General features: G+C 37.5%; 1 protein-coding gene across 2 annotated transcripts in view; it reads left to right on the top strand.

Moving 5' to 3' along the window:
- Nucleotides 1-22,284, top strand: part of DGKH (diacylglycerol kinase eta) — a 166,254-nt gene that overhangs the window by 121,076 nt on the left and 22,894 nt on the right. Inside the window, exons 10-22 of one of the 2 annotated variants that reach the window (XM_075087934.1) lie at nt 1,556-1,718; nt 4,019-4,127; nt 4,418-4,557; nt 6,145-6,229; nt 8,676-8,761; nt 10,206-10,305; nt 11,581-11,857; nt 12,317-12,445; nt 16,981-17,115; nt 18,692-18,766; nt 18,910-19,027; nt 19,946-20,056; nt 20,206-20,302. In XM_075087934.1, coding sequence (XP_074944035.1) covers nt 1,556-1,718; nt 4,019-4,127; nt 4,418-4,557; nt 6,145-6,229; nt 8,676-8,761; nt 10,206-10,305; nt 11,581-11,857; nt 12,317-12,445; nt 16,981-17,115; nt 18,692-18,766; nt 18,910-19,027; nt 19,946-20,056; nt 20,206-20,302 — 1,625 coding nt within the window. The remainder of the gene's footprint in view (nt 1-1,555; nt 1,719-4,018; nt 4,128-4,417; nt 4,558-6,144; nt 6,230-8,675; nt 8,762-10,205; nt 10,306-11,580; nt 11,858-12,316; nt 12,446-16,980; nt 17,116-18,691; nt 18,767-18,909; nt 19,028-19,945; nt 20,057-20,205; nt 20,303-22,284) is intronic. The other variant, XM_075087944.1, reaches the window with a different exon arrangement.

Here is a 22,284-nt window from a genome sequence, read left to right as displayed (position 1 = left end):
CTTTTTAGAGGATTATTTAACCAACATGATTTTAAAAATGTTTTTGAAAGTTCCCCCACTAGAAATTTTCTCCTGTTTTGTTTATGACCCTTGGAAACTTTTCAAGTGAACGACCGGAGCTCTTAGATTAAGTGGGCTGATGCCCGTCTGGCATGCATCACTCATTCTGTGAGTTCTCAAATTTTGGATAACTGCTTTATGCAGGGGGAAGCTAGCTGAACGGCTCAGATCCAACGGTTACTTTATTAGGCTAAAGATAGGAATTGCTTCCATAGCTTCTCTAAATTTATTTTAAATATAAGCAGTGTAAGAATCCTGCAACTCACAGATAAAAACCCAGCAAATATTCAAAACTCAGAGGTGCTCTTTGGTGGCTCAGAATACAGATGCGTGAGCAGCGGGAGACTGCACTTAAAGGCAGAGAGTGGATTTAATAAGGAGTATCATGAAATCTGACTGCTTTAATTTTGTAGTTTGTGTTGATGGCAAATATAGACCGACAACCTTAACACAATTTAATTAATTTTCTTGTATGATGTTAGTAAAAGTGATTGTTTATGCTGTATATTCACTCTGTTTACTTGCGATGTGGTGTCTTAGACCAGGACGTCATGCTGCTATTTATTATTCATATTAGGAAGATTGTTTCATATGTGAAATTATTTTTCTTAGCATTTAAATAAATGAATCAAACCTTATTTTAAATTATACTTTATGATAATGTGGAATTAAATTGGCATCCTTCAATGCCAATTTTTTATTTGTAGCTTTACTATTTTTTTTTAGTAATTGAAAACAACACAGTCATTTTAATATTGCCTGAGACAAATGTCAAAACCTATAGCTGTGATATCTGATTTTGAAGTGTTGCTGAGAAACCAGTACTTCCATAGACTGATCGTGTTAGTGACACCAGCGTCCATTAGTATTACCTACTAAGGGCCTTACAGAAAGCCTGCTGTAATTAGTTAAGACCTGCACTGACTTTAACAAGCTTTGGATCACAGCTGAAGGTCTGTTGTACAATGAATCTATTATAATTAATAGTATTACTTCAGTCTGAGAAAAAAGTTCTCATGCAAAGTCTCACCTGGGAGCAACTGAGTATAGTAACATTTAAAGTCTGTAAGTACCCTTAGAAAGCTCATACAAACATGGCTGATCCAGTTCAACCCAGTAAGGTTAAAGAAAAATCAGAATAAAAAACGAACACCAAACTGAAATATATATTTAATTACATGATAATCTGTGAAGATGAGAAGTATTCTAAAAGGTTAATAAACCTTTTCACTGTGGAAAAACCATAAAGCTATTGTCTTCAGGATTTTACTAAATCTGGGCACTGAAAAATGCCGGAAAGAAAAAAATGAACTGGTAAATCTTGAGCAATTATGTTTTCCTTGTAGGGCTAATATTCAGTTTAGCATTTACATTATGCATGATAAAATGTACTCCTTTTGTTCTTCATCCCTTTCTTCCTCTTTCCCATGATTTCTTTTTGTGTTGTTCATATTAGAAAGCCTTATTTATTTCATTCTTTCTAACTATGTTACAGGTTTCTGGAAAGCCACATGCCCGCCATCCTGTGCCAGTCCTCTTTTAGTTTTTGTTAACTCAAAGAGTGGAGACAATCAGGGAGTAAAGTTTCTTCGTCGATTCAAACAGTCGTTAAATCCAGCTCAGGTGTTCGATTTAATGAATGGAGGACCTCACTTAGGGTAATGACCTTGGAAATCTTGAGCAATCCTTTCCGCAAGGGATTTCAGTGCAAAGTATAGTGTTGTGTTGTCCCCTCATTGCTATAGTTCTATCACCAATATCTACTGTGACATCCTAATCAAAGTCTAATAGATAACAGAATTTCAGGATGAATTCCGGTGGGTGAAGGGATTGTAGGATAATATTTTCATTTTAGAAAAACTCACTTGAAATTTCAGAACCAAAACCTATCAGCCCAAGTGTTTTGTGGCTTTTCGGCTAGCTTTGATTTCTATTAACTGGCGTAAGGTTCAAAACCATTAGAAATGTCTAGTTGCTTTCCTGAATCAGGGCTTTTATGCACAGTTGCCCAGGTGCTTTTCTTCCATTTCATATGTGTAATTCAGATATTCCTGTGACTTTCTTGTGAATAGCTATGCAATAAATCTTCTGTCTAAATGTACTCTGTATCTTTTTGAATTCTGAACACAAATGTCAGCAGGGGAGTCTGCAGTGGGTGATGAACAAGTACACTAAAACTTCTGTCATCTGAAAACTACATTCAAAATATAGTTTAGGCCACATGTGCAAATGGTCAGGAAAATCTGGAGCAAGAACACTATTAAAGCTGTCAGGCATTCTACGAAATCTAAGGGTTTATTATTGGAGACATAGGGATGAAATTTGCAGCAGCTACAACCCAAGCATTTTTGCACAGTCATAAACATTAAATTTATGCATATTTTTCTGCTGCCTAACGTAATCCCTCTCAGGTTTAGCATTGTAGTTAAACGGCCTGTTAATATCAGTTACAGCAACCAGAAACACTAGTTTTTGTATTCTTAAAGATGCAGAATTATGCTTGTGTGATAAAAATGTAGATGAACTGAATGCACAAATATTCAGTTCAAACAGTGGTCAAATAATACAAATATAATGAAACAGATGTAATTATAATGACGGATAAAAGTAAAGAAGGTTCATCTCAGTTGGAGAGAAAATTTTTGAGAGAGGGCAGTCTGAAAAAATATGTCTGTCTTTTTGCAAGTTCTCTTCCTTCATGTAGTTGTAGCTCCCAGTGGCACGGTTCAGGAGGCTCGCTTTGGTCTTGCACAGTAACCATAGGTCAGGTTGGTTGCTTTTCCGTATTTTTCTCAGTTTCCTAAAGAGAGGTCCTTAGCAATTATTCTATCAGGTCGAGCTGATGTCTTCTTTTTTCTAGTTGATCTAAAAAGCAGAGTTGCAGTCTTTGAGAACTGTATTTCTAGAGGGTTTTCTCTCTTTTCTCAGGGTAGGAGAAATTGTTCTGGTATCAATATTTTTTTCTTTAAATATCTGCATCTTTTGTTCTGAATAGGTATCTGCCTATCATATACAAGTGACGTTATTTGTTGTATATAAGTGACGTTATTTTCTTTAGAAAAAACATAAATGCTTCAAAAATTTATTATCTTAATGTATTGCTTTTTAGAAATAGTTCTGAGATTATACATATTCTGGAAAATAACATGCATTAAAATGAAACATCTTTATTTTTATTATTTTAAGAGTTTCTACTTTCCAATATTTTTTTTTAAGTTTAAATCCCTGTTGCTTTTACCTCTTGGCTGTTTTTTCACATCTCATTCCCCTTTCCTCTGTGTCTCACCTTTGTGCTTGCTCTGTCTCTCTTGTCCTCCTTTTCTGTACTGCCCAAGTGTTGTATCCTGTAGGTGTTAAAAGTAAAGAGAACAGGAGGAAGAGCCGTAGGAAGTGAAAGCAGGATACAGCTTTAAGGATTTAATATGAAAAACTAGTATTATTTGTCTTACATTGTTGTGATCACCTTATGTGTAATAAATGCCTCCAATTGTCCTTGCATTTGGTTAGTCACGTGTTGGCAAAAGTCCACCCATATCGTGGAGCACATCCTGTTGTTGTGTCTCAGCCTCCTCGTGTGAAAAATTCCCCATGGTGCCTTGTCCTTCTTGCTGAAGTGGGAAGCATAGAGCAGTTGCAATTTCATAGCTTAGAAATATTTTTAAAATATTAATAAAAATAATAATATTAATAAAATCCTGAAAACAATATCAAGGGGAATTTTTTAAGTAAAACTTGGCATGTTATTTATCAGAAATGTCAGTATAAATGGGATATACAGCAATAGATGGGATGCAGATAGGTTTATTAAGTAATTGGTTGTATCTACCTACCCCAGAGCAGTAAAAGAACCACCATAAAGGTGCCGTGCACCATATTTTCATGTACTGGTTGCTAATGATATAACTGCTCTCTTGCTACTGGACGTAACTGGTCCTAACAGGCTGTGTTTTCTCTGCAGTTTGCGGTTATTTCAGAAGTTTGACAACTTCAGGATTCTTGTCTGTGGTGGTGATGGAAGCGTGGGTTGGGTCTTGTCAGAAATTGATAAGCTCAGCTTGCACAAACAGGCAAGTGTGTGTACTTACTTCCCTTGACTATAGTTACTGGACTTAATTTTGTACCCTGGCTTTTCCTTGACTTGGTTCTTTGTCATATATGTAGATATGGGCCAAACTCAGTAGTTACTCTTAAAGGAAAATTTTCACTGGTGTAAACGGGATTATGCAATTTGATTTACAAGCTTTAGACATCAGCTGTATGATTAACATTTGTGGCTTGAAATAACAAGCATTTGTAATAGTTTGTACTTTTTCTTTCTAGTTTTCAATAGTAGATTTGCTCCTGTGTTGTGTTTCAGTGTCAGCTAGGAGTGTTACCCCTTGGTACTGGAAATGACCTTGCTCGTGTCCTTGGTTGGGGAGGATCCTGTGATGATGATACACAACTTCCTCAGATTTTGGAGAAACTAGAACGAGCCAGCACGAAAATGTTAGACAGGTAAACCTAAATGTGCATGTACATGATTTACCATGCGATTCAAATTGTATTCATCTGGGTTTCTGATGGCCAAAATCCATCCTAGAGACTTGAATGTTCAGTGGTTTTGGTTTTTAGAGTGCAGATTATAATCGTAAGGGAAGCTGAGATAGTAATGGGGCCAGTTCTTCAACATCCTTTTTAAACTGAAGAGTCAGAGGGGAGAGCGGTTGATGAATCTAGGAAGTGTGTTGTCCAAAGATGAACAAAGGAGACGGTTTATTGCATAACTGATAAAGCTGCATGACTGTCTCGCACAAGAAGTTGTAAACATTAAGAAATTGTATGGATTCAAAACCATTTAGGGTGGTTCTACAGATTCCATGCACACTATTAAATACCATTAAAGGTAGCATATTTATTTAGGAAACACCTGAGTGCTCTGTCCTTGGATGTGGGGAGAACTCTCATCGTGTGCTTTCACCCTCCATATAATTTCCTGGGGCATCAGCTGTGGACAAGATGCTGGGCTAAGTGGATCTTTGGCTTGATCCACTACTAATATTTTTATTGGAGGCATTTTCTTAGTCAAAACCAAGAGATCTTCCCACTCCTTGTTCTGTGTGGTTTCCATCCATAAACCAAAGGAGCAATCCCAATTTAAAGCAAGTCAGAGAAGGTGGCGGTCATGTCATTCCAATGAAGGTGTAACACTGTTTTTGAGAGGAGTTATTTCTTACTCTATTCCTTTCTCTCATGGGTGTTTCTGTTCTTGCTCTAGTTACAAACACTGGAATGTGATCAAAGAGGATTTTATTTTAGGTTTTTTAAAATTAGAGAAACAAGTCCTCTTTTATGGTAAGCTTTTCTGCGGAATACTTGATCATTTTATGGGAAAGTATATAGAGAAATGCTTGTTACTGATCCTTAGAAATAATTGTTGGCCTGGACATTCTGAAAGATTTGTAGATTGAATCATGTTTGTCTTTTTCTGTACTGAAAAGAGCTCAGTGTCATTTTTTGCTGTAATTTCTATAGTCTTGCTCCTAAGGCCATCTGCAGTGATTACTTGTTCTTGAAAGCAGGCTTTGAAGGATGTTGCTATTAGTGGTGTCCTACTATCTATGCTGTAGAGTACTGTCCTTTCCCATGGGGAAAAAAAATACATATATGTCAATGAAGATACTTCACCATTTGCTTTGTTCTCACGCCTCCTTCCCCTGGTTGAGATGAAAAGCTAACATTACTTTGGAGCTTTTTCTCTAGAAACACATATATTTTCCTTTGACTTCTGCAATTAGTTTGCACGGATTCTTTCCTACTGTGAATGTTTTGCTAGAAAGTCTTTGTTGCCTGCATTCAGTGTCCCATGACTTGCTCACAAAGAAGGCTCATCAAATCACTAACAAAAAATCTAGAGCAATAAAACCAATTATTATGATTTGTCTCAATTATTTCACCCACATTCAGTTAGCATACAATTAAAAATTAACATGTTTGGGTTTTTTTTTAATAATCACGGTGACACTGCATTTTCTTTTTGTTGGTATGTTGGAGAAAAGATAAAACTAATCATCTGGAAACTTAAAAGCTGTTAATTTCTTTTAGGTGGAGTATAATGTCATATGAACTGAAATTACCAGCAAAGCCTTCTATTCTTCCAGTGACTGCCGAAGAGTCGGAGGAATGCCAGGTGAACTTTTACTTTAGTTTTGTTGCTTCATATACCTAACCTTGAGCTTCTGGGATGACAATATTTATAATTGAAGCACTTGCATGAAAACTAGAAACAGATGTTTTGTCACCTGCTAACTGAACTGGGTTAAAGTCTGTTCATGGTGTATATCTCAGATAATTAGGGTTTCAAGTACATATTGTTTGCTGTATTTGCCAAAAATGAATGAAGGTAAGGAGTCTTCAGCAGAGCAGTCAGGAAAATTTCTTCCTGAAAAATATATGTAAAATATATTATTTACGTATTATATATATTTGCTTAAATGTATTATTTATATATTAGTTTACATACTTTATATAATACATTATTTTATATATAAAAATATACCATCATATTTTATTCTTATATAACATAATAATATCCTATAATTTATATAATTATTTTAATATAAGACTATATGTACTATTTTATATAGAATGATATAGTATTATGTTATTCTACAATAACATTGTGTATTCTATAATAACATGGAAATATATGAAAATATATTTTAAATAAATACATATGTAAAAGCAAAGTATTTGCTATCTTGGGTATGGAATAAGCATTGAAAAACCCAGTATTTCAAAGGCAAGGGTCCTATTCTGAAAGACAGAAAGAAGCTTTTTGCAGCTTGTAAGTGAGTTAGATCAGGTGATACCACCCAGCTTTCTTGTCATTTTTTCAGAGAGCTCGAAATCATAAGGGAACTCAAAGAAGAGCTTAGTCTGTCATTCAGACTAGATTCGTGCTTGTACTATCTGTCGAGGTTTTAATTTCGAGGGAGAGGGAGATGCTTTAACCATATTAATTGGCATGAAAAGTCTGACTAAAAATGAGAAAATAATATATTCCTAAGAAAGTTCATGCATACCAACTTTAGCTCAAAAGTACTTGAGAAGCAATAATTAATCAGCAGGTTCTTAAATAATTTAATAATTCAGTCTGTTTTAATTGGCAACCTTTGACAGCTTGCTAGATATAGAGGTGCAGAAAGGCTGGGGCTCCACTGGCTGGAATTTTAACCAGGTTGCTTTGTACACAACTCTTTCCGGTGTCAGCAACGCAGACCAAGGCTTTATCTTCTCTAATTTTGCAAGACGGTTAAAATTCTCAAGTCTTTCTTCATCTGGTAAAGGAAAAAAAAAATATAGATTTTGTTCTAGTGAATTCTGGCTTTGAAAGTGTGTTTAGCCCCTCCTGAAAATGGAAGGAACTGCTCATACAAAACCTCTTTTTTGGAAAATCAGTTCTGTAGGCTATAGTTACCTGCCATCACTCTGAGCTGGAGAAAGCCGTTTTCTATTGAGTACCCTGTTGAATCTCTATTTTAATGTTTTTTTACATAGTTTATTGAATGATGATATTTCAGAAGAAGAATGATTAACCTTAGAGTAGGTAATGAAATGTATTAAAGCGCAATTCAAAAAGTAAATAAAAATACATGTCCAATTCTTTTTTTTTTTTCTTTCCTCCAGTTTCAGGAGACTTATTTTCACTTGGTTTGGTTCCAGAAGTCTTATACTGATGTTTGAACAACAGTAGTTTGTTCTTACAGATCAGACGGTTACATTTTTTTTTCCCTTTAAATGTAAAGTGATTTACTGTCAGAGTTCTGCAACTAAGGCTGGGTTTTAGGAAGAAAAAAGAGGGGTATATCTACCTGCTGCATATCAAGAGCAAAACACACCAAGAGATTTTAAGAGACTCCTAAAAGAAGCCATCAGAAAATTTCAGAACCGCATTTAATTATGGCTTTAGATTTGGAATTTGGTTAGAATTAGAATTTTCTTTTAAAATGCAAGTCTGTATCCATGCCTATTTTAAGGCCGGATATAGCGCGTGAAAATATGAATCTGAATCATTCCAAACCTTTGCCTGATTATTTCAGGATTTATAATTCTTCTCTGCAAGAAAAGGTGGACAGTGCGCACATTCATTCTCCAAAACATTCTTGTGAAGACTAAGCCCTAAATGGTTTTCTCCTTAAGGACTGGTTTTGATAACATTGTACCACTTTAGCAGCCCATGTCAGTAGGGTTACTTGGGGAGTAAGAGCCCATCTGACAGTAAAAAGAGAATTCAGGATTATAACTGCAAACTTCTGATTTATTCTTAGTTGAGCAGCTTAGTTTGATAGAATCTTTGCTTTTTTAAAAAAATACTATTTTTAGCCTAGAAATAACTTACCCTTTCATCTACAGGAGGAAAGAGCTGTGGATCAAGTTCTCAGATGCAGCGTTACTTAGAATACTAGAACTTTGGTACATAAAATACAGTATGCAGGTAGAATCTGTATTATCAGCTGCCTGTCCTTGTATTAGTTCTGAAATGGAAATCCTGCTATTTTTGGAGGTGTTTTAACTCACTAGCGGGTGTTAAAGTTGAAACGTGGAAATGTAAGTCTTTTTTTCTCTGTTTTCAGATATCTGCTTATGAGGACTCAGTTGCTGCCCATCTTGCAAAAATTCTCAATTCTGATCAGCACTCAGTTGTCATATCATCTGCCAAGTGAGTCGATCCTTTTTATGTACGATGTGTGGGATAAGTCCCCTGTGTAACATCGTCACCATAATAACCTTCTGTGTGAGCCTGATTTTCTTATAGCTGGCCTGGCTTGCTTGGCTTAATATATCTTAATTTATATATTTTAGAGTGGATGGGTTTTGTTGGCAAAATTTTTATATGGAACAATTATAATGGATAGCTTAATTCTATATACATCACAATTAAAAAAATATATCACATAATATTAATATAAAGTGATTTTAGATCACTCCAAATCAGCATGCAGCTTAAACATCAAACTTACTGTTACTGATGTAAATATGTGATCTACTTCACATTACATTTTTGTCTGTTTTGTTTTATGCATATTGTATCATTAAGAGGACAAACAACTCCACCAATGTGAAGATGAACTTCAGGTTAGGTAGCTTTGTCATAGCTCTGTCTGTATCAGTTCAACAGAGAGTGGTCTCAGACAACAGGCTTTTTTTCCCCAAACTGAAATACTTAAAAATGAGAGAGAATTACTTGGCAAATCATGGACGTCATCTGAAATCAGGGTTTTTCTGTGTATACCTTGTCTGTGGAAAAAAAAATAAATCGTATATTTTGTGATATGCAGAAGACCAGTCACTCTTCAAAAATGCATCTGAATGTCATTACATCTCATTTTTTTTCTGCTAAAAGCAAGTTAACAACATTTCATTTTTAAAGTATACATAGCACATGTTGAAAATTAACTCCAAATTCTAAATTGGGTCTGTGTCTTGTTAAATCTATTCCGTTTCTGTGAAATAAATTTCAACCAAATGAACAGTACTAAGCAATTATCCACACCTCGTTAGTAAGTTTGCTGTCTGTCTGCAGCGTAGGTAATAAGAACCAAGTGCTCTGATTTACACAAGGAAAATTCGCTGCAGCCACCGTAGTTTGCATAGGTACGCCTCAGGGTCAGCTGTGGTTCAACAGCGCGAGTGGCGCAACGGGACACGTGTGGCCGTGTGCTTTCGTCAAAATGATCTATTGAAGTCAGTAGATTTTCTCCATGGTTTCTAGGCTCCACCTTCGCATGGGAATTTGCAAGGCTGTGTTTGAAGTTAACAAAGTAAAAGCAAGTTTGCTAACAACTCTGGTATGGAAGGTGTACAAACAAGGGAATGAATGAATTAGTTATTTCAGTTCTTAGGAACGAGACTTTTAGATACAATGTGTGCAAAGGCTTAAATAAAAAGGGAGGAAGACGTTTTGTTTCAAAGCTTATCTCTTGAGTTTGGTAAGCCGTGGAAAAGAGTATCATCTGCTTTGCAAACATGATCGCAGTGTTCAGCTTCCAACAAGAACGGTGTACAGCAGTATTCACAAAAATCAATCACCATAAGAATTTAATATTCAAAACCTATCTAATTAATTTGATTTGATTTCTCCCCTCTCCCATTTTTATCTGAAGAATATTATGTGAAACTGTAAAGGACTTTGTTGCCAAAATAGGGAAGACTTACGAAAAACCAGTGGAAAATGCAGAGGAAGCTGATGCCATGGCCATTAAAGTAAGACAACTACTATTTTCTGGTTTAAAGTGTGTTTTTGTGTTATAGCTCATGGTGTGTGATTTTTAAACTTCTCCTGGATGCCCAGCTTGGCTTCCATTTCAGCCAGTGACTTCAAAATTCTTCTCTTCGTAGTGCATAGAACAGTTATTTCCAACTGTCTCTAAACTCTAAGATCTCTATGAACTCTGTTTACACCTTTTCCCTTCAGAAAGGACAAAGACCTGGTAACGTCTATAGAGATAAATGGAAATATTCTGCATTAGGAGTTACACTTTTCTCTGAAAGGGATTAAGGTAGCTACAGGAAAACAATGGGATAATGAAGAGAGAGTATGCTGGGAGGATGAAGGGAAGAGAGACTAGTGTTAAAAAATAACGGTTTAAGGTGTCAATTGAGAGATCGCATTGCAGAAGCATTGAAGAAAACCCAGAAGGATTTTATATGAGGCACAAAATTTACATGAGCTGAAAATAAAAGAAAAAACCAAAATCATTAACAATCCCAGAGTCAGGGAATGTACTTGCTAAATGGGAGTTCCTGGTTCGCATTTCTCTTCAGTGCACATTTTAGAAAATGATTTTTTTTTTTAATGGTTCCAGGGCCAAACAGCATTGGTTTCCTTTCCCTTAGGCATGAAAAGTCACCTCTTTTACAATGTACCTGTAAAGCAGCTCCCCAGTCAGGGGAAGAGGTGTTTGACAGTGTTTGTTTCTGGCTTGAGTCTCTTTGCTCTCTGATACCTCACTTAAATGTACAGCTGTGTTGCAAAAAAAACCCACCCCCAAAACCACCATGCATTTTCAGTCTAACAGCTGGCCATGCCCCCATAGGTCATCTCTCCAAATTCAGGTACTGAACACCCATAATTTGTTATAATGTACGGTCTAGGCAAATCAGTGCTGGTTCTCTCTGTGCTGCAGGCCATCTGAAGAAGAGTAACATCTAATCTGGACCCTAGTTATATGGCAGCCTAGGTTTAGCACAGGGTGTTATTTTAGTCTGCGCGTCGGGCTTTTTTGTTATCATTGCTCTAATCTGGTTGGGTGTCACAGAGTCTGCAAAAAACCATGCAGACCTACTTATAATCTGATATTATGAAATATTGAAGCTGGGTTTGGGTTTTACATAGACAATGACAGAGACAGACAATTTTGAATTCTACCGCATGGAGAAATTAGATCCCTTCCTATAATCTGGTACTTAATTTCCTGAAAATGTTCACAAGTTCACTGTATTTTGTGCGTGTGTGTATTCTTTTCCACTTTGTCTTAGTGCTCCGAGTTAAATGAGAAGCTAGACCTATTGCTCCAGGCTCTTCACACAGAAGCCCAGGCTGCTCCCATTCTCCCAGGCATCACTCCCCCCATTGTGGAAGAAGAAGGAGAGGAGTTTTCAAGTGAAGAATCCTTGTCTGAAAGTAAAGAGCAATTAGTGGAGTGTGTCTCAAAGTCTTCCACCCAGAAACTTTTCAAACCAAGGGAACAGTTAATGCTCCGGGCAAACAGCTTGAAGAAGGCTGTGAGGCAGATCATTGAACAAGCAGAAAAAGGTACATATCAGCAACATTTTGATCCTTACTGATAGAATAACGATGGCTCTTTTTTTTAAAAAAACTACCATAAATTTTCATTACTAAAGTTTGATTTCTACATTCTTACATAGATAAAATTATGTGCTCATTACAAGCTGCAAGGAAAAGAAATGCAGCTTGTTTGGATGTTGATGGCTGCCTGCATATATGAATACATATGGTATGCATGTGTGTGCACATATAAAAGTGTGTTTCTTTTGTAACTATTAATCTCCACAAAATGAAAATTTCTGGCAGTGAATCTGTATCGATGGGGAAAGGATTGCTAGACTCTTTCACTGAATTGGCAATAGAAACCTTTTTGTTAATATTTTTAAACTGAAAGTTAAAGCTACAGAAAGAAAAAGCTTATTTTCCATTTTTGCAGATTTTCTTGAAAGACCTTGAAACTTTCTGTTTTTTTTTTTTAATAAGCAGTTGTGGATGAGCAGAATGCTCATAGTGAAGAACAAGTGAACCAGTCCCCACTAGAATATAGCAAAGAATTAGATGAATCCAAAGACGATGAAAAAGAGGAAGATACAAAGGAACTTGAGTCTCCATCAAGTGAGTAAATTAGGAATAAAATAATTTAAAATTATGCAGTCTTCTTATAGTTGCATTATGGAGCAATATTAAAAATACTAGCATGCTGTTTCACTGGAAACTAGTCACAAATTTTAATAGATTTTGATAAATAAATATTGAGGGAAAAATGCAGGAGAGGAGATTAACAATCTTTTGGAATGGATTTACGAAGCTGAGAAGGTATTTGTTGGGGAGAGAAGTGCCTGCATTTAATTCTGGATTTACACTCACCTTTCTACATGAACCTGAGCAGGGACTAGAGCCTGGGTAACGGTGGCAGTAGCATCTCTCAGTCGTAGGCATGTTAGGGTACATTATAGGGAATTCTGTCAGTCATTTCTGTTGAAGGGGTTTCAAATTGGTGACACAGACCTATTTATTCATTGTATTGACAATGAAACTGATGTCTCAGCTGGGAACTTACATTGAGACAGTTACTGGAATGAATAGAATGAAATTTAAGGTTTTTATATGAAGTGGAACAGTGTAAAGCAGGAAAGAATATAATAGAAGCTGGAGCATGGAAGTTGCCTGAGATATGGTGCTACTAAGTCACCCCCTCTATTTGTCTAATGCAGAGCAGAAATTTGAACCAAGGTCTTCAATATCCTAGGGCTCCTTCCCATGAAAAAATGATCCTGTTGTTATCCCAAGGTCATGTCATTAGTCCAGCTGGTTCCTTGCAGCTGTTGGCTGCTGTGTTAGCAAGCCCTGTAGCAAGCCACTACACCAAGCTACTCTTGCTTTCCAAGGTGTAGAGCCCCCTACCTGTTCTGTCCTTGGTCGGATGGACTTTATCAGCTGCTGCTGTCTGAGTGCTCCTGCTTTCCTATAGGAGCATCATTCTGTTCTCACTGTGGGGCTTTGCAGGTTACTCTTCAAAAAAAGTAAGACGGCGTGGGTAGCCCATGCTGGGTTTTCAAATGCAACACAAAGAACCCAGTTGTATTATTTGTATCAATAGCTGTACAAAGCAATCAGAATATTGAGTGATGTGAGTTTAAAACAACTTGCTTGGAAGGTAGCATTTTCAAAAAGTAATAGCTCATTTTGTCACTGAGCTTTCCTTTGGCTATTCAGAGTTTGGTTACTGCGCATAAAATGATATTTAGGAATAGTTGTCTTCTGAAATAGCATGGCATGGTGTACTAATTCCCCTGTTCAAATGATAGGGTAAAATTTATCCTTCATGTGTCCTTTATGAAATCTGCCAGTGAGTGGTTGCTGTGGAAGAAGGAAGGACAATTTGTCCATAAGGGACCCTCACTTACCTCCTCCCTTACTTGGTTTTGTCACTAAGCCAATCCAGGCAGCGGTCGTGTTTGGACATTTTCCATCACAAACTGCATTTTGTGTTGACTGGTAGTTCATGTACTAGGGTTGTTCAAGAGTCTCAAGCTGTGTAGTAATTTTAGGAAAGCTGCTTCTTACTCTAGGTGAAATCTCAGTCTTTGCCATATTACCAAAGTGGACAGTGATGCACTGCAGGTGAGGGCTCGAGATGATTTGCGAGTCATGGAGAAATGGTGGTAGCTGGTAGGCAGCAAAAGCCATCCTCTAGGTATGTCATGAGAAAGTTCCTTAAGCAAAATGAGCACAGTTCTTTGGGATTTGCATCATCTTCTGTTACCCTAACGCACACCAACATTCTCAAAAGGTGTTGTCCTCATGAGGCTCTGCTCTGAAGCTGGTGCCTGTGTCAGTAGCTCCTACTTTAGAAGCAGGACATCAGTCTCTTGGGGCTTCTGTTGATTCAAAATCTCATATTTCCTTTTCTCCAGGAATGGATTTCAGACTTTCTTCAGTGATTGCCTCTTCATTGGCCCCTCTCCTTTTCCCTTGGTGATAGGAATCAATGCTTGTTGTTTGTCCAGTTTCAATAGTAGCTCAAAAAGGATGCTGGCTTCATGGATAACCCAATCCTTCTGCCCTAAATATATAATAAAATAAAAACATACACATATGTATATCCATATGTAGAAACATATATATAAATCCCTTGTTTCTTGGTGATACAACTTCTGCCTTTATTGGGTTGCTGTATTATTCTTCATACATCTGGTATGTGTGAAACAGAGTGCGCTTAATGCTGTCAGTGGATATAGGTGTTTAGGGACAAAGCATTGAACATGAATTCAATTATCTGCAATGAAACATCACTTTTACTCATTAGGGCTCTGTTGTTTTTATCAGAGCATGAACAGCAAAAGTTTATCTTTATTGCAGTTAACCCCATGAGTCTCATCTGTCAAATAAAGAGCAGCTGCTCTGTTGATTTTCCTATTTAATAAAACTGCCTTGTTCCCAAGTACAGAGAGAACAGACTGTGTGAATAACTTTGTGAATTTTTCAGTAGCATTATGAAAAATGAATGTTAATTGTGTTCTGAATATTATATTTTACCCTCTGAAGATCTTCCTGGTCATTTGATGAAGATAATATTTTTCCATATGTTGATTTATCTTCATCTAAATATTTAATAACTCTTGTTAGATATAACTTGCGGTGGTTTTTTTCATTTTTTAACTTTATATTACAGTGTTTTGTTGTGCACAGATACAAATCATTGTGTTGTCTTGTTATCATGCAATACTATAGCATTTTGTGATAATCACTGAGGCTGTTATACAGATGTTAAAGTCAGAAGGAGCTGTTAGTCTGCTTGGTCAGACCTTTCATGTAAAACAGTCCAGAAAATTTCACTTACTTATCCCTGTCCTGCATCTAATAATTTCTGTTAAGACTTAAGCAAGTCATCCAGAAAGGTGTGTAATCTTATTCCTGGGATACAAGAGGGTGAAGAATTTGCCATTTCATTGATTGTTCCATGCTAGATCACCACTTGAAAAAAAGTGAATGCCCAAATCCTGGCCAGAATTGATTCGAACACAATTTCCAAACCCCAGTTCTTGCTATTGCCTTTGTCTCTTCATTTTCTTTCCGTTAATGTCTTCATACACTACACCCATGTTACTCTCAGGCTGAGTTATTATGATTGGTGTGAACTGATCCATCCCCCTCCTGCCACAAAATAGGTTATACTGTATCCTTCCCACCACCTTCCTGGTGGTGTTTTTCTTCTGCTTTCCTGGTGCTAGTCCTAATCATTCTATTTTTGCTGAATTAGTTTTCTGGTTTTGAGAGGAATATATCAGATCACTTTGAAATAATTTCACTTTTTTTTTCCCCAAGCTTCTTTAGATTGTCAGGGTTGAAATTGTCCGAAGCTGAAGTAGTTTTTAACATGTGAGATAATTTGGAGCAGAGGTAGCCAAGAAATGTCTAGGATCATCTGGTGTGCAAAAGCTTTCTACGTGCACATGGAAATGCTATAGCAAAGCATTTGGTAATATCCAAATTTTCTTCCCTGGGGCACCAATTTCTGGCTACGTCTGATGGAGCTGAATTTCACAGAATCACAGAATGGTAGGGGTTGGAAGGGACCTCTGGAGATCATCTTGTCCAACCCCAGGCTAAAGCAGGCACTGGCATATTCTCTCAGTCTGCCTGAAACAAGTTCTGCCAGGAGAGTAACGTACAGCACCTAAGGTCTGTGTTCTGAAAAGCCTTTCCCTCTTCTTCACCTGCAGAGGCAGCCCCAAGGATAACTGGCCTCACTGAGGTACCGGTTCCTCTTTGTGAACATCACCTCTCTCCCCTTGATTTTCTTCTCCTTTTTTTTTCTGAGCCATTACCTACCTTGGCCACCAACAATTTGATCAGCTATCAAACTTTTCTATCTGTCACAAGATTTTGTTGATCCATCTTCTGGATAATTTTAACAAATAAGTTATTTTGCTTCTTTTGGGAATTGCTGGGTTTTTTGTGAAAATGAAAAGATGATGGTAAACCAACCTCCCCGACAATCTCTCTAACTGCAGAAGACAAGAATGTCTGAACAAGGCTTTCCCTTCCCTTGCAGTTTTCAGGTTCGCTGTAGATAAAGATGTCAGAGTTTTGTCTGGGGTTTTCAGAAACCTGAAGCAGGCAGGGAGTCCATTTTTAGCTACTTGAAGCAAACTGCATGGCCGTTGATCAGGTATTTCCATGGTCTATGGGTTAGAATGGCTATCTGCATTAAAGTTGTTATAAATAGTAATGAACTATATAATATAGGTATATTTATAAGTAAATATATGTTGAATTTAAGTTTAAATTCATATTACTTCATTAACTTGTTTATTAGAAGCTTACTAGAGCTTTAAATACTATTGGATTTTAAGGTGGATTTAATTCAGTTTTTGCAAGTAGCTTGAAGCATAAGTTGGGAGCTCGTCACACTGAATGACATGCACACTTGTTCATTTTAATTTGTGCTTGTCACTTGATCTGCTTCTGAGTTTTTTTCCCCTGTATTCACAAGAAAAACTGTGGTGTGAGGGGGAAGGACATTTGTCACAAATTGGTAACAGATTAAATTAATGCTTTTGAAATATTTTCAGGGCTGTAAAAACTATGTATTTGGTAATATCATAATACGTCTAATTAGTGCTCTTACTTTTACTTCTGCGCAGTTAAAACTGCACCAAGATCTCCAGATCGACGTACAAGCCGAGGTATCCATTCTCAGACAGGCTCCTTCTCTGCTCCAGCTTTGGCTGCAAGCAAGGAAAACCTCCCAGTGCTTAACACTAGGATTATCTGCCCAGGTAGTTATGATTTTGAAATCTGCTGTTCCTTACGCTACTTTAATATTGCCTTCTGTTCCACTGCTTGCTGTCAAATAACGATTTTTACTTCTTGCCAGGAGCCCTGAATTTGTTTGAACTGACATACACATCTTTGTGTTGCATCATATAGTAGGAAATGCAAAATAATGTAGAAGATTTCTGATCATTCGGCACAGGACCAAACGTAGCAGAAGCGTTGTGTTTGATTCTTGAGCATTAAAAATAAAATTCAGGATCTTAGAATCATAGAATCACAGAGTGGTTTGGGTTGGAAGGGTCCTCTAAAGATCATCTAGTCCCAACCCCCTGCCATGGGCAGGGACACCTTCCACTAAGCCCAGGTTGCTCAAAGCGTCATCCAGCCTGACCTTGAACACTTCCAATGAAGGGGCATCCACAGCTTCTCTGGGTAATCTGTGCCAGTGTCTCACCACCCTCATCGTAAAACATTTCTCATGTCCAATCTAAACCTACCCTCTTTCAGTTTAAAACTGCTGCCCCTTGTCCTGTCACTATAGTTCCCTGGTGAAAAGTCTCTCAGTCTTTCTTATAAGCCCCCTCTATATTTTGGAAGGCCACAATAAGGTCTCCCTGCAGCCTTCTCTTCTCCAGGCTGAACAATCCCAACTCTCTCAGACTGTCCTCCTAGGAGAGGTGCTCCAGCCCACTGACCATTTTTGTGGCCCTCCTCTCGACTTGCTCCAACAGTTCCATGTTTTTCCTGTGCTGAGGGCTCCAGAGGTGGGCACAGCACTCCAGGTGGGGTCTCACCAGAGCAGAGGGGCAAAATCATCCCCCCTCGACCTTCTGGCCACGCTGCTTTTGATGCAGGCCAGGATACAGGTGGCCTTCTGGGCTGCAAGCACACATTGCCAGCTCGCATCCATTTTTTTATCCACCTGTACCCCAAGCCCTTCTGTCATTCATCCTAATCAGTGGAGGCTATGAAGGGGCTGAGGGACAGAGGCATGTGAAGTTCAACCCTCTGAATAAGAGGTGTCTGTAGATACCTCTCAGTAAATGGGTAACTGAAACTACACAAAGCTGCTGCGCAGTAAAACCAGGTGAAAAAAAATCTGTTCTTACCCAAATGCAATTGATACTAGGGGGCACCAGTAAAACAGTGTTTTAATTAACTTTATTAGTAGTATAGTTAAAGCATAAGGGAACTGAGCTTACATTTTTCTTTAGGTCGATTTAAGTGAAGGCTTTTAGAAAGTACTTTTCTTTTTTTACATGAATTACAGTGTTTTGCACAGTTACTTTAATATTAGTCAAGGTAAGCATGGCAAGGCTGTGACCTTTCAACAAATTAAGTTAAACTAGGACTCTTTCAGTAGTGAAAAAGGTGAGGGTATTCCTTAGGAATATTTCCAAAGGAAGGGACCAAAGGAAAATCATGGACAGTTTGGAGGTGAAGATTAAACTAAATAAAAGGCTCTAGCAGCCTTTTTGGATGTTAGGTTGTCCATTTGGTTACTATGCCAGCAGCAAGTGTTGGCCTGAAATCCTGAAATTTCTTTGTTTTTTTCTTTCTCAACAATGGTACCTGAAGAGTTAGCCGCTGCACTGCAGCATAGCTGCCTTTCTGCTCAAGAGAGCCAGAGACCTGAAAAGATAACCAATAGAGGTAAAAACTGAGATAGAAACACAATCATTCCCTATATGAATTTAATGAATATTTTGTATCTCCGTATGTGGCTTATATTATGAAAATATATGTTTCTCTGTTTATCAAACAAAAATTGTTTGCTTTATTTTTTTTTTAATCAGGTTTGAGGGCTGGTCTAGCTGCTTCTATTGCAGGAAGTTCAATTATTAGCAAAATGTTGCTAGCAAACATCGATCCATTTGGTGCTACGCCATTTATTGACCCGGATCCAGATTCACTGTAAGAAATAATTTTTTTTCCAAATTTACAGTTTTGTTTTAGTTTGCTTTTTCTTAAGATTTTTTTTTTTAGGTTTTTTGTAATCTTTTTTTCCATTATGAAATTCTGTTTTGCTGTCATTTAGCAGTAGACCTCAAGGTCTGAAAACAGGTTGGATTATGCCATTTTAGTTATGAGTAGTGCAGAATTGTCTTGCAGCAGCAGAAATAATAGGAGACATTTGCTCACTTACCCCTTGCCCATGGCTCTGAGAGGAGGAGGCCAGCAGTCCTTCAGAGCTGGGTTTTCCTGCCCGAACCGCTGGTCTGAACACAAGCTCAGCCACCAGCAAGATGTTGAAGCAGGTCTGGGCACTTCATAGTGGAGGAAGAAGAAGAGTGTCCTCCTAAGGACTGGAGCAGTAAGGTAGAAATGTGTGTCCTAAGCTGTCTCTGCTTCCCAGAGCTGGGTGTAGCATTGGCAGAGATTTACAGATAGTATCTCAGTCATAGGCCATGGCTTCCTTAGAACAAAGCACTACTGTGCTGGCAGCATCAGCAAAATATCTGGCACCAGCATGCCTAAATGCAGTCTCGGTGCTCAGCCCAGTGTGGTACTGCTGTCTCGGAGCTGTGCCCAGGGCAGCTTTTTCCTCATATTCCACTGTTAATTTCTGGTATGGTGGAGTTAGTGCTAGGATGGGATTGTGTTACAGTTTCTTCTTTGTCCTATGGGAAGTAACTTGCACTTGCCAAGGCGCTAACAGCCAATCTGTCTCTTTGACTGCCATTGGGTTTCCTCAGGGAGATTCAAAGGAAACACCTCTTGATGTCTCTTTGGTGACGTATTTGTTTTGAGACCAACCACAATCTTGGTCAAAGCTCTGTGTATCCAGGTACTGTACAAATGTACACCTAATTATCTCTCTTCATCTAACAGGGAGGGATATTCAGAAAAATGTGTCATGAACAACTACTTTGGAATTGGGTTAGATGCAAAAATTTCACTAGAATTTAATAACAAGAGAGAAGAGCACCCTGAAAAGTGCAGGTAATATAATTGTCAGTAACAGAGTCAAGACATTTCCGTTCCTTCCTTTTCCTTATACCTTTAATTTCTTAACTTTTTCTCATCCTACAAATACAAGATGTCATAATGTGTGTATTTCAATATGTGAATCTTATTTTACCTCTTTTCAGAAGTCGGACAAAAAACATGATGTGGTATGGAGTTCTTGGCACAAAAGAGCTACTGCAGAGAACTTACAAGAACTTAGAACAAAAAGTTCAACTTGAGGTAAATTTAATTTATGGGCAGAATGAGTATTTTTGCTTCCGCAATGTGTAGTGAAGAATTTGGGCCTCCTTTTGAAACCTGTTAGAGTTTTCATGTTAACCCAAGCTGACCTCAAAGGCACTGTGTAAAAATGTGCTATGTAAGAGGTGGTTCTCCAGGTGTTTTTTTGGAGTAAAATGTCAGTATTTAAATATCCCAAAATGCCCGGTGTAATGTTTCTTGTAGTTACTGGGGTTTTTTTCAAAGATTTCTTGTATAGATAGGATATGTTTCTTAATGTTCACTGTGTTAAAGGGGGAGACCATGTTTTAAAGGGAATAACAGAAACGATCATAGACTAAACAGAAGGAGAGAGATAAGGAGTTTTAATCCTTCAGGTTCATGTTGAAGTATCTGAAAGCTTAATTACACATATAGGGAGAGTACACAGAGGATCTTAGTCAAAAATTCCTGACAGAAGAGGGAAGATTCTGAATATGCATCACAAGAAGCCCAGCCACACCTGGGCTTCTTACCAGCAGTGTAAATTATCTAAAGTTGGTTATTTTTTTGTCTTTCTAGTTTTTTAAACATAAAATCTTAGTCTTCTTCACGATACTGGGAACTTAAAGGAGATAAAAGGGATTACCAAATTCAGAAAAGGACTATGGGATGGTTACAGTTGTTTTTACCCAAAGAATATCTAGGCTGGATTTTGACCAAGAACATACATAATGTCTTTTTTTACTTCATGCTAACCATTTCATATGGAAGTTCATGATATTTATATGAAGACAACTTGTTAAGTTGAAAGAACAATTTTAAGTTACTGGAACTTTTTCTCACTCCTCTGAGATTAAGGAAGATTTTGTCTGGTAGCAGCAGATTGCTGTTATCTAAAGATTGAGTAATTATCAAGGAATTATGCAGTAGTTAGTGAATATAATGACAGGAAAGAACATTATGTATGCTGCAGATAGAATTCTAATTTAAGGATCTTTTGAATAAGATTCAAATAAGATTCAATAAAGCATTCAAACATGACTTTTCCATAATTATTTTTGAATATCTCTGGAAGTAAACCAGCAAGTAGAAATTTCATATTTAGTATTGCCTTGCATAATATTAGCCTTATGCTAAAATGTGTGATGAAGTACTCAGCATTGGAAAATTAAAAATACCAATTTCAGGAATCGGAGGCAGATCTCTGCTATAACACAAATGGCTGTGCAGCATCTGTTTAATACCACAGCATATTTTGGATGCTGTCACATTTCGATTAAAATGTTAAATTCTGTCTTGTTGCTGAGATTAAATCATAAAAAGAGAGCACTAAGGACACGAAATAATTTTGCATCTCTTTCTCCTCCGGATAAAATTGCTGCAGATTTTGTCCTTATTTCCTGAGAATTTCCATTTCATTTGTGTAATTTTAAGATTCTTCTATGGGACCGGTAACTTCCAGTAATCTAGCAATCTTCTTTAAAGGCAACTTTATCTGCAAATTCATGATGCCCAAAGTGACACCTAAATCCAGCATTTATGACCTTGTATTTCCAACTTGCTTCAAATCCACGCTTGCAGTGTTGCTGCAGGACTGCACATCTGTCTCCCAGATGAATGGTTTCAGATCATTGGGCTCACCTCTGCAGGCAGTTGTAATGCTGTAAAACAAGAGTGATTCCACTGAAGTCTGTAAATTTGGCCACAAGTAGGGTGAGATTGACCTACGTCATCCCATGATCGTGTTGAGTAAGGGACTGGAGTTGCTTATGGGTTTTGGAGGATAAAGAGGTGAGATAGAGGGAATAAATGGTCGGTCATAGGAGCAACCTCTTACCTGCAAAATCAACAACTCTTGGCCATGGCCAGGGTAACGAACTGTGGAGTCACTCCTAGATTTGCCTTTGCACTTTTGGGAAAAGGGTGAGTTATTTTTACAGGAAAGCAAGTATACAAGTGCCAACACCACTTGCATTTAACTACCTTTGTGGCTATGCCAG

Source organism: Phalacrocorax aristotelis, chromosome 1 (assembly GCF_949628215.1).
Source record: "Phalacrocorax aristotelis chromosome 1, bGulAri2.1, whole genome shotgun sequence".
NCBI classification, from domain to species: domain Eukaryota; kingdom Metazoa; phylum Chordata; class Aves; order Suliformes; family Phalacrocoracidae; genus Phalacrocorax; species Phalacrocorax aristotelis.
The sequence above is the reverse complement of the archived record's forward strand: the minus strand, read 5'-3'. Positions and strand labels throughout refer to the sequence as shown.